This window comes from Cebus imitator, unplaced genomic scaffold (assembly GCF_001604975.1).
Source record: "Cebus imitator isolate Cc_AM_T3 unplaced genomic scaffold, Cebus_imitator-1.0 Scaffold33, whole genome shotgun sequence".
In the NCBI taxonomy this organism is placed as follows: Eukaryota; Metazoa; Chordata; class Mammalia; order Primates; family Cebidae; genus Cebus; species Cebus imitator.
This window is the reverse complement of record NW_016107348.1, coordinates 4,063,602-4,079,029: the sequence shown is the minus strand read 5'-3', so window position 1 is coordinate 4,079,029 and position 15,428 is coordinate 4,063,602. Positions and strand designations below refer to the sequence as shown.

The 15,428-nt window shown below is 39.7% G+C and overlaps 1 protein-coding gene across 1 annotated transcript in view; it reads right to left on the bottom strand.

The window, feature by feature from the left end:
* LAMC1 (laminin subunit gamma 1) overlaps nt 1-15,428 on the bottom strand; it is a 123,167-nt gene that overhangs the window by 4,630 nt on the left and 103,109 nt on the right. Inside the window, exons 14-26 of the mRNA XM_017524505.2 lie at nt 15,110-15,355; nt 14,450-14,603; nt 13,731-13,873; nt 12,589-12,767; nt 11,361-11,517; nt 8,478-8,683; nt 7,965-8,044; nt 6,554-6,691; nt 5,875-6,019; nt 4,538-4,687; nt 4,191-4,305; nt 2,495-2,694; nt 1,249-1,407 (exon numbers count right to left, since the gene is read on the bottom strand). Of these exons, the coding sequence (XP_017379994.1) occupies nt 1,249-1,407; nt 2,495-2,694; nt 4,191-4,305; nt 4,538-4,687; nt 5,875-6,019; nt 6,554-6,691; nt 7,965-8,044; nt 8,478-8,683; nt 11,361-11,517; nt 12,589-12,767; nt 13,731-13,873; nt 14,450-14,603; nt 15,110-15,355 (2,072 nt within the window). The remainder of the gene's footprint in view (nt 1-1,248; nt 1,408-2,494; nt 2,695-4,190; nt 4,306-4,537; nt 4,688-5,874; nt 6,020-6,553; nt 6,692-7,964; nt 8,045-8,477; nt 8,684-11,360; nt 11,518-12,588; nt 12,768-13,730; nt 13,874-14,449; nt 14,604-15,109; nt 15,356-15,428) is intronic.

The following is a 15,428-nucleotide window of genomic DNA, read 5'->3' as shown; positions in this document are numbered from 1 at the left end:
TTTTGTTTTGAAGACAGAGTCTATCCCTCTGTGGTCCAGGCTGGAGTTCAGTGGTGCAACCTTGGCTCATTACAACCTCCACCTCCTGAGTTCAAGCAATTCTCCTGCCTCAGCCTCCCAAGTAGCTGGGATTACAGGCGCCCACCACCACGCCCAGCTAAGTTTTGTACTTTTAGTAGAGACACGGTTTCACTGTGTTGGCCAGGGTGGTCTTGAACTCCTGACCACAGGCGATCCAACCACCTTGGCCTCCCAAAATGCTGGGATTACAGGCGTGAGCCACTGCACCCAGCCATCTTTATGGGAATTTGTACTTGAGCCACACCATGACACAGAAAATCAGGATAATCCAAACCAACACCACCCCCCATTCCGCACTGTGCACTCCTGCAAAAAGCATAATAAAATCAGGTGTTTGCACAGGGACAGTTTGCTTTATCACTTCCCTAGAGATTAGTAGGCCTTGTATTTCTTTTTTCCATCCCAAAGTGAAAATGACCCACAGTGAGGGACTCCGTTTTTTGGCAGCAGTGAAAGAAGGCCTCTTCCTTGCCACTGAAAGTGAGCAAGTAAACAAGCTCATGTATGTTATTACCGTGACTGCTACACCCAACTGGAAAAAGAATATTCCTACTGTGACTCCACTAAAGTCTTTTCAAAGTAAAATATAGCATAGAACAGAAAAATGGACCTTAGTTCTTCCTTGGACCATCCATTCACAAGTCAATTTTGTTACAAATGGTGCCATGCATATACATTTTCACAAAAGGTGAAAAATTAAACTAGATGTACGTTTGGTATGTTTTGGTGGGGTGGTGGACAATGCCATCTTCAAAAATTTCTTATATACAAGAAACTTGTCTTTGTCTCTAAGGAGCAAGGTGCTGGGAGAACAAGAATAGGAAGAAAATTAACTTTTCATTGCATTCCTTTTTAATTAACATTTATGAATTACCCACTGAAAAACACAAACACATACTTTTTAATGTCCTAAAACCTCAAATGTGTAAAGCAATGTTTTGCTTTTAACTGAGTAACTTTGGGACAGGACAATTGTGCAACAAAAATACCTGGCAGAAGATCCAAATTCTTTGTCTTCTGTGTAAGCTACTAACCCAATTCTTGACCAGACAACGTGATGAAAAACAGAAGTCAATATGAAAAAGACTCTTCTCAACAAGTGGGGGATCTTTATTATTAAACACTGTTCACTTGCTGCCAATGAGCAACTATGCCCAAACCTCTTACCATCCCTGCCATCATCATGTCCTGGTCAGCGTCATCTTGTTTTCTCTTTAGCTCTTTTTCTGCCTCCTGTAGTTGCTTCAGCATATTGGTCACTTCATTATCCAGATCTGTAACTTCTGCAAAAGTTCTTTCAGCTTCTGCTTTGGTGCTGGTGGCATTCTAGGCACAAAAGCAAATTGCTATTTTTTAAAAAAAGCTTTCCTTTTTCTCAAGTATGCTCCCACTCCCTTTATAATTTATAAAATGGCTCAAAAATATAATCTAGGAAGAATAACATATTGATTTATACTATTCTCATGACTTACATTATCAATTTGGGTTCTAAATAATAGTAAAAAAAAAAAACATTCCTACACACATAATAACATTTTGTATTTTATCTAGCACTTTCGTTTGTATCCTCTTCTTTAATCCGGAAAAATTCTGTTCCATTATTTCTATTTTTAGTTGAGGTCACACAGCTAGCAAATGATAAACACTGAATGGCATACATTTTCTACCACATCATACTGATTAGATGCTTTCATCAAGATAATAGCATCATTTCACAGCTAGCTTGGTTCCTTCTTGGCAGTTCATCATAATATACAAAAAAGACCACAATCCTGAAATATGAGTATTTTAAAAAATATAATTAATCCAAAAGCCAACTGTTCTAAGGAAACTAAGAGGTTTCTGTGATTCTTAAATATCTAATTCTGAAATTGCTCCAATCTCTTCTTTAAATAAAACAAACAGATTGACCTTGAAATAAGACAAAGCCAGACTAAAAAAAATTATTCTTTAAATCCTAGCAATGGCAGCAACGGGAAGTCTCTCCTAGGAGGGGCTTACATATGGCAATATGCTTGAAAAGGGGGCCTGAAAGTTGTATTGATAAGGCATACTACATATTATTGAAATAAATACCACCTGTCTAGGTCAAAGAAGAATGTTTATTTAGAAGAAGTCTGCTTTTTGTGGGAATGGGATTTTTTTTTTTTTTTTTTTTTGTGGGAATGAAGCCAGACCCCACACTGAAGACAAAGTAGAAATTTTAGAGTAAAGCACCCTTTTACTGATTACCCCTCCTCAATCAATGTGGATACCTACTCTTCATGCCTAGTCAAAAGAAAAAAAATATGGTTTAACACAATTTTACTGAAGTTGAGGAAAAAAATCTGCAAAGGCTCTGAGGGTCTGGAAAGATACTGAAAGGTGACTAGAGAAAGGCATGGACAGGGACTCTCAGAGGAGAAATGCACACCTTTTGGATAGCGCTCGCGATCCTCTCTGCCTCGTGGGCCTTGTTCTTGGCCTCCGTGGCATCTGCTGCAGCGTTGCCCAGGGCCTGCTGGGCATCCCTGGTCTTTTCATTGGCTTCAATGATGGTCTGGTTGATGGTCGGAATCTTCCTTAGCGCCTCCTCTGCAGCTGTCTTGTTATCGTTCACGCGCCTATCGAAATCTGAAACAAGTTCAAGAACACATTTGAACTGAACTCCCAACAACTAAAAAGGGGACCTTTCAGGGAGTTCCAACTGGATTTCGTTTTATGAACAGTGGAAGTCAGGGTAAAAAATGGAAGAAAGCATGGACTGAAATTTTAGAAATTACACATCTCTACAGAAAAGGTCTCCCAGTTAGTCTTATATAAACATTACCTGTTTCTGGAAATAGAATTCTTACTTGAACAATGTGCTTTAATGCAGAGCCCTGAGCATCCCACTACTGCTACCTCAACCAGTATTAAAAGGTGCAACTGGGCTGGGCGCGATGACTCACGCCTATAATCCCAGGACTTTGGGAGGATCACAAGGTCAAGAGATAGAGACCATCCTGGCCAACATGGTGAAACCCCATCTCTACTAAAAATACAAAAATTAGCTGGGCATGGTGGCACGTTGCCTGTAGTCCCAGCTACTCGGGAGGCTGACACAGGAGAATCACTTGAACCTGGGAGGTGGAGGTTGCAGTAAGCTGAGATCACACCACTATACTCCTGCAATCCGGACTGGCAAAAGAGCGAGACTCCGTCTCAAAAAAAAGAAAAAGTTGCAATTTATTTAGTGTTTACTGTGTGTCGGGTACTGAGCTAAGAGCTTTATGTGTCTTTGATATAAAATAGGCTGTATCATTTCTATAAGAAAATTAAGGGTTAAAGAAGTTAGATGACTTGTGGTGCAGGATTTTAAACCCACTGACACCAGAGACCATATTTTGAACTTGTTATTTTGTTTTATTTTTAGAGACAAGGTTTCACTCTGTCATCCTGGCTGGAGTGCAATGGCATAATCACTGCTTACTGCAGCAGGGATCCTCCTACCTCAGCCTCCCAAATATCTAGGACTACTGGTGTGTGCCAGTATGCCTGGCTAATTAAAACAAATTTTTTGTAGAGATGGGATCTCGCTATATTCTCCAGGGAGGAACTGGTCTTGAACTCCTGGCTTCCAGTGAGCCTCCCACCCAACGTATTGGGATTACAGGCATGAGGAGCTACTGTGCCTGGCTCATACTTTCAACCAGTATCCTGTAAAGCATCCTGTAAAGATTCCTTATTTATAGAACCTATGACTATTTTATCAGACATGAATTCACAGTTGCTCAGTGAGTTGGTAACATTTCTCTTTTATCTGGGGTAATGAAAAAAAACAACAAAGAATTGGATGCCACTGGCAGAGAAAATGAAAGATAATCTCCATTTACCATTATATAAGTTATCTAAATAGGCATACTGGTTATGTGAGTTAGCCTAATAAAAAAACATCTTTTTAAAAAAAATCTATACTGAAGTATGCAGGGATAAAATGGCATGAGCTCTGGGATTTCTCTTTGAAATACTTTAGCACGAAAAAAGTAGGGAGTTGTGGATGAAGTAATAAATATGGTAAAAGACACGATTTTTTAAAAAATCACTCTACTTGTGGATGCATTTGCCCCTGTTATCTCAGTCTTTTCTACCTTTCAGGTTGTTGAGAATGTCATTAGCTTCTTGTAAGGTATTCCGTCCCTTCTTTGCAGCTTCTTCGGCGAGGGCTTTGGCAGCATCAGCTCGGGCTAGGAGTTGGTCCACGGTCTGCAAACACATGTCAAATTGGGGGATGAACCCTCCAAAGGAAATCCCTTCTGTCTCCTGGACAGAAAAGACTCTCCAGAGGTATCGCCTGAGACTTGCCAGCATACAACATGTTAGGCTGCTCTCTCAGCACTGTGGTCTGCCATCTCTGCAAATATGGTGTCATCACAGACACATTTGGACTGTTCAAATGTTGCTTCAAGACATGAAGCAAGCTGCAAATCAAACCAACCTGCTGTTCAGTCTTTCCTTTCTCCAGAAGGTTCTTGACTTCAAGTTCCTTTCCTCTCATGTCTTCCCTGAGGTCCTCATAATCTTTCAACTTCTGGTCAATCAGACGTTCCAGATTCTCAGCTTCCATCTTAATGTTATTTGCTTCATTCTGTGAAAAGCAAGTAAGATCACTACGCTTTGGATAAAACATTTAAACTAATGAAAAGGTAGGCTTAGAAACTCTCTAACACCTAACACTCAATTGATATTTTTTAAGAACTGCAACAAGACATACTCTACACACTGAAATTCACAGCATCCACATATAGTTTGATGAGTTTTGACACATGAATTTCTATGTAACCAAACACTCCAATCAAGATACAGAAGACTTCCATCACCCAAGAAGCTCCCTTTTCTCCCTTTCCAGCCAATCTCCACTCCATCTTTCCAATATTGCGCCTCCCAATGCTCTGATTTTTATCATCATAGACTAATTCTGCCTATTTTCTACTTCTAAATATATAGAATCAGACAATCTGTACATGTCTAAAGGGACCTAAACCTTGATGGTAAAAATCAAGTCAACACCTCAGATATAAGAAGTGACACTTAGTATATCTCAAGCTTAATGCAAAAAACTACCATTTATACAGAGCTTGGAGTTAGGATCCACGATTAGAGTACAGATATGAAATAAAATCCTACCAATTCCAAAATATTTTACCTGCCCCAGAACTTCCTGCTATAGTCCTTTAATTAAACCATTCTCTCTTATTTCTCTCTAGGTCTCTACCAGACAGTGCCTAGGAGTAAATGTCTCCGTGTACTCCACTTTAAGCAATTCAAATATATTATTGTAATTTGGATTTGTACTAAAGACTTAAGAGTAATTGTTCATATCATTAAAGTAGTCTTTGCTATTTAATGTTTACAATCACAGGATTCTTAATCTTGGTAAGTTTTTGTTTTTTGAAGGGATAGGGTCTTGCGCTATGTTGATTAGGCTGTTCTGGAACTCCTGGTCTCACACAATCCTCCCACCTCACACAGACTTGGGAGAAAGACAGAGTGGGGCTGTGTGTACAGGCTGTCCCCATACCTCCAGTGTCTTGGAGTCCACAGGGCTCAGCTGAGAATTCGAGCAATTCTCCTGCCTCAGTCTCCCGAGCAGCGGGGATTACAGGCATGAGTCTCCACACCTGGCTACCTTGGTAAATTCTATTAGTGTATGTGAAATAGACTCAACTTTACCAGCAAGCCAGTGGGAGGACAGAGGGAGGTGCAGAGCAGTCTGCTGTCACATGACTTGGGGGAGAGACAGGGTGGGGCTGTGCGTACAGTCTACCCCCATACCTCCAGGGTTTCAGAGTCCACAGGGCTCAGCTGAGCCACACTGGCATAGATCTCCACAGCTTTGTCACCAGCCCTTTTGGCCTCCTCGTGTACTTGGGCAGCTTGTTTCTCCAGATCCTGTGAGATGTTCTTCGCTTGTTCATACCTAAGACACAAATAATGTGATTTAATGAAAATCTTAGCTGCTTTTAGCATCTTAATGTTAATCAGATTAACATGATCATACGATAATATGCCCAAAACCTCAAAGAAAATGCTACATTAAAATGCTTTCATTTTAATACCAACATTTGGCATACATTTTCATTTTCTCTTATCACTTCTATGTGGTGTGCCATATACTTTCTTATTTCAGACACCCGTTAAAGATTTATAGTTCAATTATGTTTCCTCTACTTACTCTATCATATTCTTTCTCTTCTTTATTTATGCAGAATTTTAAGTATCATGGCTCATCTTGTTACTATTCTCTGTAGTTATAGTAACTGAATCAAACCAAATTTCTGTGGCTCCACAAGCCCTGCTCTACTTACTGTGCCATTTCAAAAGCATGATTAACAAAGGAAATCTTACTGCATGAATGTATGCCCTGAATCCACCAGTATTTAATTTTTCATTGAACTACTGTTACTTACTAGAACAGCTAAAGGGCTGCAAACCACATTTAAATCATACTCACTTTCTATTAAGCTCTTCAATCTCAGATGCTGTTTGATTTTCTCCTGCCAATGTCCTCAAAAGCAGGTTGTATGCCTCAGTTGATGTATCATTGGCTGTCTTCGCCACTCGTACAATGTCATCAGCTTCTTGTTTATGACTATACAGATAAAACAAATAAGCCATGAAACAACCGTCTGGTAGGGAAATAAAATTTAGGTAATGCTTACTTTATTATTATTATTACTATTTTTTTTTTTTTGAGATGGAGTTTTGCTCTTGTTACCCAGGCTGGAGTGCAATGGCGCGATCTCAGCTCACCGCAACCTCCGCCTCCTAGGTTCAGGCAATTCTCCTGCCTCAGCCTCCTGAGTAGCTGGGATTACAGGCACGCGCCACCATGCCCAGCTAATTTTTTGTATTTTTAGTAGAGACGGGGTTTCACCGTGTTGACCAGGATGGTCTCGATCTCTTGACCTCGTGATCCACCCGCCTCGGCCTCCCAAAGTGCTGGGATTACAGGCGTGACTTTATTATTTTTAAAAAGCAGTCTCACTCTGTTGATCAGGCTTGAGTGCAGTGGCATGATCTTGGCTCACTGCAACCTCTGCCTCCTGGTTCAATCAATTCTCCTGCCTCAGCCTCCCGAGTAGCTGGGATTATAGGTGCACACCACCATGCCCAGCTGATGTATTTTTAGTAGAGATGAGGTTTCACCATGTTGGCCAGACTGGTCTCAAACTCCTGACCTCAGGTGATCCACCCACCTCGGCCTCCCAAAATGCTGGAATTACAGGTGTGAGCCACCACACCCAGCCTACTTTATTATATATACATATACTAAAATGAGCAAGAATTCTACAAATATTGGAAAACCTCATTCATTTGGAATTTTGCAATCAGTTCAGTGGGGCTGAATATATGAATAGCATTCTGTAAACTGAGATGAGAATATTTTTCAAAAAAACTAATAGTTTAAATTTATAAGAGAAAAATGTGTATAATTCTTCAGAAAAACAACTTTTAAATTTAACTATTTGAGAGTAATTTGCATATAAAACTGTGTATGCTAGCAAGAAATCATTTATCTAGCTACCAACACAAATCCCATGCCTAATCTTTATCAACAACAATCTGCTATTTCATTCAGTTACTGCAGCCTTAAATAAGTCAAAAATCTAAAAATGTTACGGTTTTCTTCGAGATATATGATTTCTCTTCAAACCACTGTATTCTAATATTCAAAGTGAATATTCTAATTTCAAAGTAAAAGGAAGAAAAGAGTACACACAGCTGATAATGTCTTAGAAATGAGAGAAAACTTTGCAAAAGTGCATTATGGGGAAAGTGTTTATGGATTATGGGGTAAGACAACACACACATACCATAAGGGAAGCCACAACTTAACCATTAAACAGGGATCTAGAGGTTACCGTTCAGCGAGCTTTCGAGCCTCTTCTGCCAAAAGAGTCATATTGTTTGGGTCCCCTGTAGATTCTGGCTGAGTGACTGACTGTAGAAGAAATAAAGCACTTATTCTCAAAGGACTGAGTTATTTAAATTTAATAAAACGTGTCAAAACTAAATTTTTCTTAGAGGGCAAAAAAGGATGCCTCTTCTTATTTTCAGAGATATTTATTTAATATCAGCACCCTTAATTGCAGATTCTTTCTATTTTCAGTAAAGGATAAAGGAAGAGTAAACTGCCTAGTACCATAGAAGGAACAAAGCTAGAGAACCCAGATGTCCCTTGGTTTTTATCCAGTTTGTAATAACTGTTTCATGCCAACTATGAGCAATGTGGCTTTCTTGCTTCATATTTACGGACAAATAAAAAGATGCATGGAGTCAGTTTAGCTGAAGAAGCACTCCACTGTCAGTAACAGACTTGCTATAAATCCCAAGGGTCTCCCCCATCCCCACCTCAGATGTTTGCAATTATTTACCACATTGGCAGCAGCGACTTTTGCTTTCTCAAGTTCTCTGGATGCGATTTCAATCAACTGCTCTGTGCTCTCTACATGGGCACGTGCTTGTTCAGCCAAGTTTCCAGTCTCTTCAATGGTATTCCGGATATTCTGTAAACGGCTAATTTGGCTGGACAGAGTGTTATTCACTCTCTGTAGGCGATCCAGCAAATTCTGGTCAACATCTAAAATGGTTTGCAGAAGAAAGTCTGTAAATTATCTGAAGAGGAAAATATCTCACACGACATCTGAGGCCTTATGTATCTTTACTCTTCTGAACATAGCATCTTTCTGTCAGGTTTCCGCAAAGCCCCCAGTACAGCTGGACAGCCTTTACCATGCCCAGTAGGTCCTTCATGGTACACTCATCACATTTCTCCAACCGTGTGCCCACCTGCTTACTTGACTATGACTCTTCTTTCTTACTCATCATTATATTGCTGGTCTTATCCAGTGGTTGGCAAAGAGAAGACACCCAAGGAATGTTTGATGAAGGCAAGAAAGACTGATTTTAATATCCCAGCACATGCAATTTAGTCATAAATATACAATGTTGTTAAAAATGCTGCCAGCCCTAAAAGCCGAATGTTTTACAAAATCCAGAAAAAACTAGGTTTAAAACATATGTTGAAGTATGGCAAGTTAAACTCATTTTGTATTTTAAACTAAATAGACACTTGCTGCCACCCCCATACCCCAGCATATCAGTGTAATTTCTTTCAAAATGATCTCTGTTTTTGAATAGTTCTTCAAATTATTCTTTATTAATATGCCCATTCAACTTAAATCTTATATTCAGGTCCTAACAAATCAAAGGATAAATATAAGCCTATTATTGAAACTCATATATCATAAGGTTTTATTAACATATAAAAACCATTAAGTAAATTGACTAGTTCATATTTCAGCATCATGCTCAGTGTTGGGGTCTAAATTTTCTCAGGAATGTGAAAAAAAAAAAAAAAAAAAAGTGAGAAGTCAAAAGTAGGACCAATAAAGATGAATATAGGCTTGGAAAAAACTTGGAAGTGAGGCCATCAAATCCATGTGCAGAGGTGATATGCTATAAATGGTGGTCCTGCTTGGAGGGTTACTTAATCTTTTGATAATGTAAAAATGTTTAAGAAAATACAATGACAAGTTCAGATCACAAAAAATCATTTAGATTTAGGAGACATAAGCCGCCAATGAGGTTATAGTAGCCCCTTCTCTTTGACCTTCAAGAATGTAATAGATACTGATCTCTCTTCTAATTCTTTAGAGAAACAGCAGTATCTGAAAAGAGAATAGATGACCTAACCAATTCCAAGTGTCTACTTGCAAGATCTAACTGTACCATATAATCACCTTTCAAATCTGCAGAATAAACACAAATTTAAACTACAAATGAATACTTAAGGATAGTCTTAAAAGATAAATAGTTATGAAGACACTTTCATTTTTAACAGAAAGGTCAGCCAGGAACTGCACAACTCAGGTCTTAAGGGGAGTGGATTTTAATTCCAGTCCCACTATGATGCTCCCAGAAAGCTCTTCTCTGCTTTTCATTGGTCTCATCAGATAATGTGCCGAAGACTAATCTAATTCAAAGGACCTTAGAAATGGACATAATATATAAAACATACTTTAGTGTAATGTGGTTTTTTTTTTTTTTTTTTTTTTTTGAGATGGAGTCTTACTATGTCATCCAGGCTGGAGTGCAGTGGTGCAATCTTGGCTCACTGCAGCCTCCACCTCCTGTGTTCAAGCAATTCTCCTGTCTCAGCCTCCCAAGTAGCTGGTATTATAGGCACACACCAGCATGCCTGGCTAATTTTTGTATTTTTAGTAGGATGGGGTTTCACCATATTGGTCAGGCTGGTCTCAAACTCCTGAGCTCTGGTGATCCACCTGCCTTGGCCTCCCAAAGTGCTGGGATTACAGGCGTGAGCCATCATGCCTGGCCTCGTGTAATGTTATTAGCACATTTGTTTGCTAATTAGAACATTAATAAGCACACACTAATTTCTAATGTTTATTTTTTCAAATACCAAGTGTTACACATTCGGTAGCTAGCTGTTAATACTTGAAAACAACAATTTTACCTTATGAGAATCCTAAGGAAAAAACACAATGCATAAAATAAATTCTCTCTCACTAGAATGATGGAAAATCAAAGTTCAAATTTTTTACCTAAAAATAATGCATACAAGGCTGGGTGTGATGGCTCATGCCTGTAATCCCAGCATTTTGGGAGGCCAAGGCAGGCGGATCACTTGAGGTTAGGAGTTCGAGACCAGCCAGGCCAGCATGGTGAAACAACCATCTCTACTGAAGAAAATACAAAAATTGGCTGGGCATGGTGGCATGTGTCTGTAGTCCCAGCTACATGGGAGGCTGAGGCAGGAGAATCGCTTGAACCCAGGAGGCAGAGGTTGCAGTGAGCCGAGATCATGCCATTGCATTCTAGCCTGGGCAACAAAGCAACTCTGGCTCAAAAAAAAAAAAAAAAGGAGGAATTTTGAAAACTCTGGAAAAAAAAAAAAAAAAAAAAAGCATATGAAGACGCATGCCTTTAATAATTTTTAAAACTATTTTAAGACACCTTGTAATAGAACAGCTGGATAAAATGCTTGAAATTTGAATATCAAGTCATTTTTTATGTGTTGGAAAATCACCCTATGCTTACTATATCTTAAAGCAGCATATTTGTCAGGTTGTTTTTTGAATTAGTGTTTAAAAAATGAAATGATTTATCGTTTACAAGTAGTTTAAAAATTGAGAAATAATTTTATAAAACCATACTAATTAACCTTGCTTTAGGAGCCACATCTAAAGATTGGCCCATCTCACAGAAGTCACGCATTATTCGATCATGCGTACCTTTGACATCCTGGGCCTCACGAAGGAGGTCCATAACTTCCCTCTCTGCTTCCTTTAGTCTATCCTCAAAGGCTTGATCTGTCACCATCTCATCCCCAGTTCCAAGGTTTGCTATGAGACTCTCTAACTCCTGGAGCTTCCCTCGATGATCAGCAACCTAAACATAAGGAAAAAAGAAAAGGGAAAATTAGGACACACAAGTATTCTTGAAGAACTCAATCATACTTCCTGCAGGAATCATGGGCGCTCTATGAATATGTAGGTCTACCCACTCCATGCATGTCTACTTCTAAAGAGAAGACATGGCTAGTTTTTCTTTATTTTTCTAGCTTCAAAAGAAAACCTTCAGAGCCATTCCTTTGATTTTAAACACTGCATGCTGATGATTCTTCAGCTCTGACCTCTCCCTTGAGTGTCAGATTACCTTCATGATATCTCCACGTAGCTCTCTGATAAGTATCTCAAACTTAACATCCAAAATTATACCTCTTACCTCTACTCTCCCTGTGGAATCTCCATCTCAGTAAATAAGACCTCCAGCTACCTTAAGCAAAAAACCCAAGACACAACCTTATTCTTCTCTTTCCCTATCCTGTCCCCAGACACGTATATTTATCAGATCCAATTGACGCTTCCCATTAAGGCCCATTCCTAACCATCATTCTTCACACAGCAGTCAGAGTGCTCCTCTTAAAACATAATCTGGATTTCCTAGATTTTAAGAGTTTCTTCAATGCATTCTTATTGGATTTGAGATAAAATCTAAACTTCTTACTATGGTCATCACGGTCCTATAGAGCCTGTCTCCAGTCTTATCAGTCTTATCATAGAACCATACGCTCTGCACTCAGCAGGCTCCAGCCACTCTCCAGCTCCCAGGCCTCTGTACACCAGGTTCCTTCTATCTGCAACAAACCTACCATTACTTTTCACTTGGCTCATTCCTTCGTATCCATTAGATCTCACCTTAGATGAATTCTGTAGAGAGGCCTTATATAAAGTAGTTTCCTCCAGATATTCTCCATTTGTATTCTTCCTGGCACTTACATCAGTATTTGTTTTATTTACTTATTTATTTTTTATTATTTGCCTCCCAAATGGAACATAAGTCTTTAAGAACAGGGACCACATCTATCTTGTTCACCACTTTTTCTATAGAGTTAGTGCACAGTAAGTTTCCACTCAGTGTCTGCTGGATGAATGAATGAATGCATTATTGACAGCTTACCTTATCCTTTACTAGCCGGTAACAAGCCGGACATTCCTGGCAGCCAGGCCAAGATCGATTGTAGAAATAGTTTTCTTCACACTGGTCACAGCGACTTCCTACAAAGCCTTCTCTGCATTCGCAGCGACCATCATCTTTGCACTGGAGTGAAAGAGACCCCTCAGGATGACAGTCACAGGCTGCAGAATAAGGAGAAAATAATGCATAATTAGCAAAAGAAGGAAGAGCATATCTCTTAATTCAGACTGATAACAATAAGCTGACTATACTACCATTATAATTTTTTTGACAAAACAGGACCATTTATGAGATTTTACATGGTTAAGTCTGTTTAGCAGAGAAAACTGACATTTTTAAAGTCAGAATGAGCTTTTAAGTAAAATGTGCAACCTTTGGGACACACTTCAGGTTACTTAGTAATTAGAGAAGTTATAAAACTATCAGTGCTCTTTTCATGCACTTCAATAATTCAGTTCTCCACTGTTTAATTAATTTCTCTAAGGAACTAGAAAACCCAAATGCTAATGCTTCTTTTGCATTATTTTATAGTTTGTTTATTCACTGTGTTCTCTGAACTGAGTCAGTTACTTATGCTGCATTCCACAGGAGAAATGAAGGAATTCAGAAAGCAAAAGCCAGTCTGTTCTGAGGCCCAATTCCAGGCAAGTGTTTATGCCAAGGAGGAGCAGATGTTTATACGTAATCATACCAAAAGGGCCCCAAGGGTGGGAAGCAACTACAGCCAGTAAGTCAACAAACACATTGTGAACAGAATCCTCCACTATTTCATTATCTGCACTAAGAATGCAATCAATAAAGAAGTTTCATTAACCACAGTGGGAAAGCTGCGTAATCAAAGGAAGACTTCCTTGGAAAAAATAAAAGATTGGAAAAAGGAAGAATCAGAAATGCTATAAAAGAAAACATAACATAAGGTGGCTGCAAAGAAACCGGAGAAGGCTTTGATCTGCAGAGTTTTAGAAATGGATAATATTCACCAAATAAAGCATCTACGATGACTTAGGTATAGCCTTGACTATGGGCCAAGTGGCTAGACTGAGGCTGTCAAAGTCTTTTCTGGCCTTAAGATACTAACTGGAATTAGGGGAGGCTTAGAGTTGTATGCCACCAACACTCCTTACGTTTGCAGCCTTCAGGTCCAAACCCAAAGTGGTTGACCTCACAGCGCTCACAGTGCTGACCAGTGATGCCAGGCTGGCACTCACACTGGCCGGTGCGGATGTCACACTGCCCATTGGTGGAGCCCAAGGGGTGGCAGTCACACCTGAAAATGAACACAGAACATTTCTCAGGCAAGGAAAACAGACTTTAAGCAAACCTTTTTTTTTTTTTTTTTAGTATAGCACTGATGTAATTTGTAACTTGCATCAGAAAATTGAATGGTAAGGGTTACTAAGATGGAATTTAGGTAAGGGTTATTAAGCCCCTAAGGTTCCAGTAATTTTCATGAGTGCTATTCAGAGCCTCTTTTCCTAACTTAACTGCTACCAGTGCTCTTCAACCTGGGACTGTATGGACACTAAGTAGGAGTTTTGACAACAGAAGTTCCCAGGCTGCATCCCTGAAGGGTCTGATTCTAAGAGCCTCAGAAAGGACCCGGCAATTTGTACTTTTAAAGGTTACTCAGGTTATTCTGGCAAAGCTGGGGCCACTGTGCTCCACTCCTTTCTTTCATTAGCTTTATTACAATTCTCCAGCGTTGCCCCTGAAGGATGTCTTGCCTACGTTAGGCACTCCAGTAATTTCTGAACAGTCAGCTATTAAATGTAACTTACAAAAATTCACTTTTTTACAGTAGAAAAAGCAAAGATTACTTCCACCAAAGGCACCTATGTCTCACCTCTCACAGCCTTGCCCACTCTGCAGGTTGTAGAATCCAGGGTCGCAAGCACCACAGTCCCGGCCAGTCACATGAGGCAGACATTCACACTGCCCCGTCACAGGGTTACAGCTGCTCTGCTGCTTCACTGTTCCATGTGGAATGCAATTGCAGGCTAAGGCAGGAAGACAGAGATAGCAAAAGACACAAATCACCTGAGAGAAATAATAAAATAAAAGCGATCCAAAGAGATTCTTTAGACTTGTGATGGTAGCTGCTGGTCACATGTGGCTACTGGGCACTTTAAATGTGGCCAGCTAGTCTGAATTGAGATGTGCTATGTGAGGTACACACCGGATTTTGAAGGCTTAGCGTGCGAAAGAACATATGTTTCATTAATAGTTTTCACTGATTACTTATTGAAATAATATGTTGGACATATTAAATAAAACATATTAGTATTCATTTCGCTTGTTTCTTTTTACAGGACCACAGGTGTAAGCCACCATGACTGTCCTTCTTTATACTTTTTTAATGTCGTAACTAGAAAATTTTAAATGACATAAGCGGTTCACGGTGTATTTCTAGTGGACTAAACAACTGTAAGTATTTTAAGAGAATACAAGAATTCTCACAATAAAGGGGCATGACTGTGACAAAATCTGGTCAAAGGCTGATTACCTTTGCATTTGTCTGCTGGATTGGGAGCCAGGGGATTTCCAAAAAATCCGCCTTTGCACCGGTCGCAATAGAAGCCAGCAGTGTTATAGATGCACTTCAGGCATTCTCCAGTCAAGCGATTGCAATTTCCAACTGCGTTGGGATCGATGTTGTCATTGCACTGGCATAGGCGGCAAAGTCTCACAGGGCCGTTTCTACCCAGGGGGTCTCCAAAGTAGCCATCATCACAGAGCTCACATCTCTTACCTGGGGATGAGACGTTCTGATGTTGCGAAAGAAACGCTTTAGACATTTTTGGTGCCAGATTACCACTGACTAC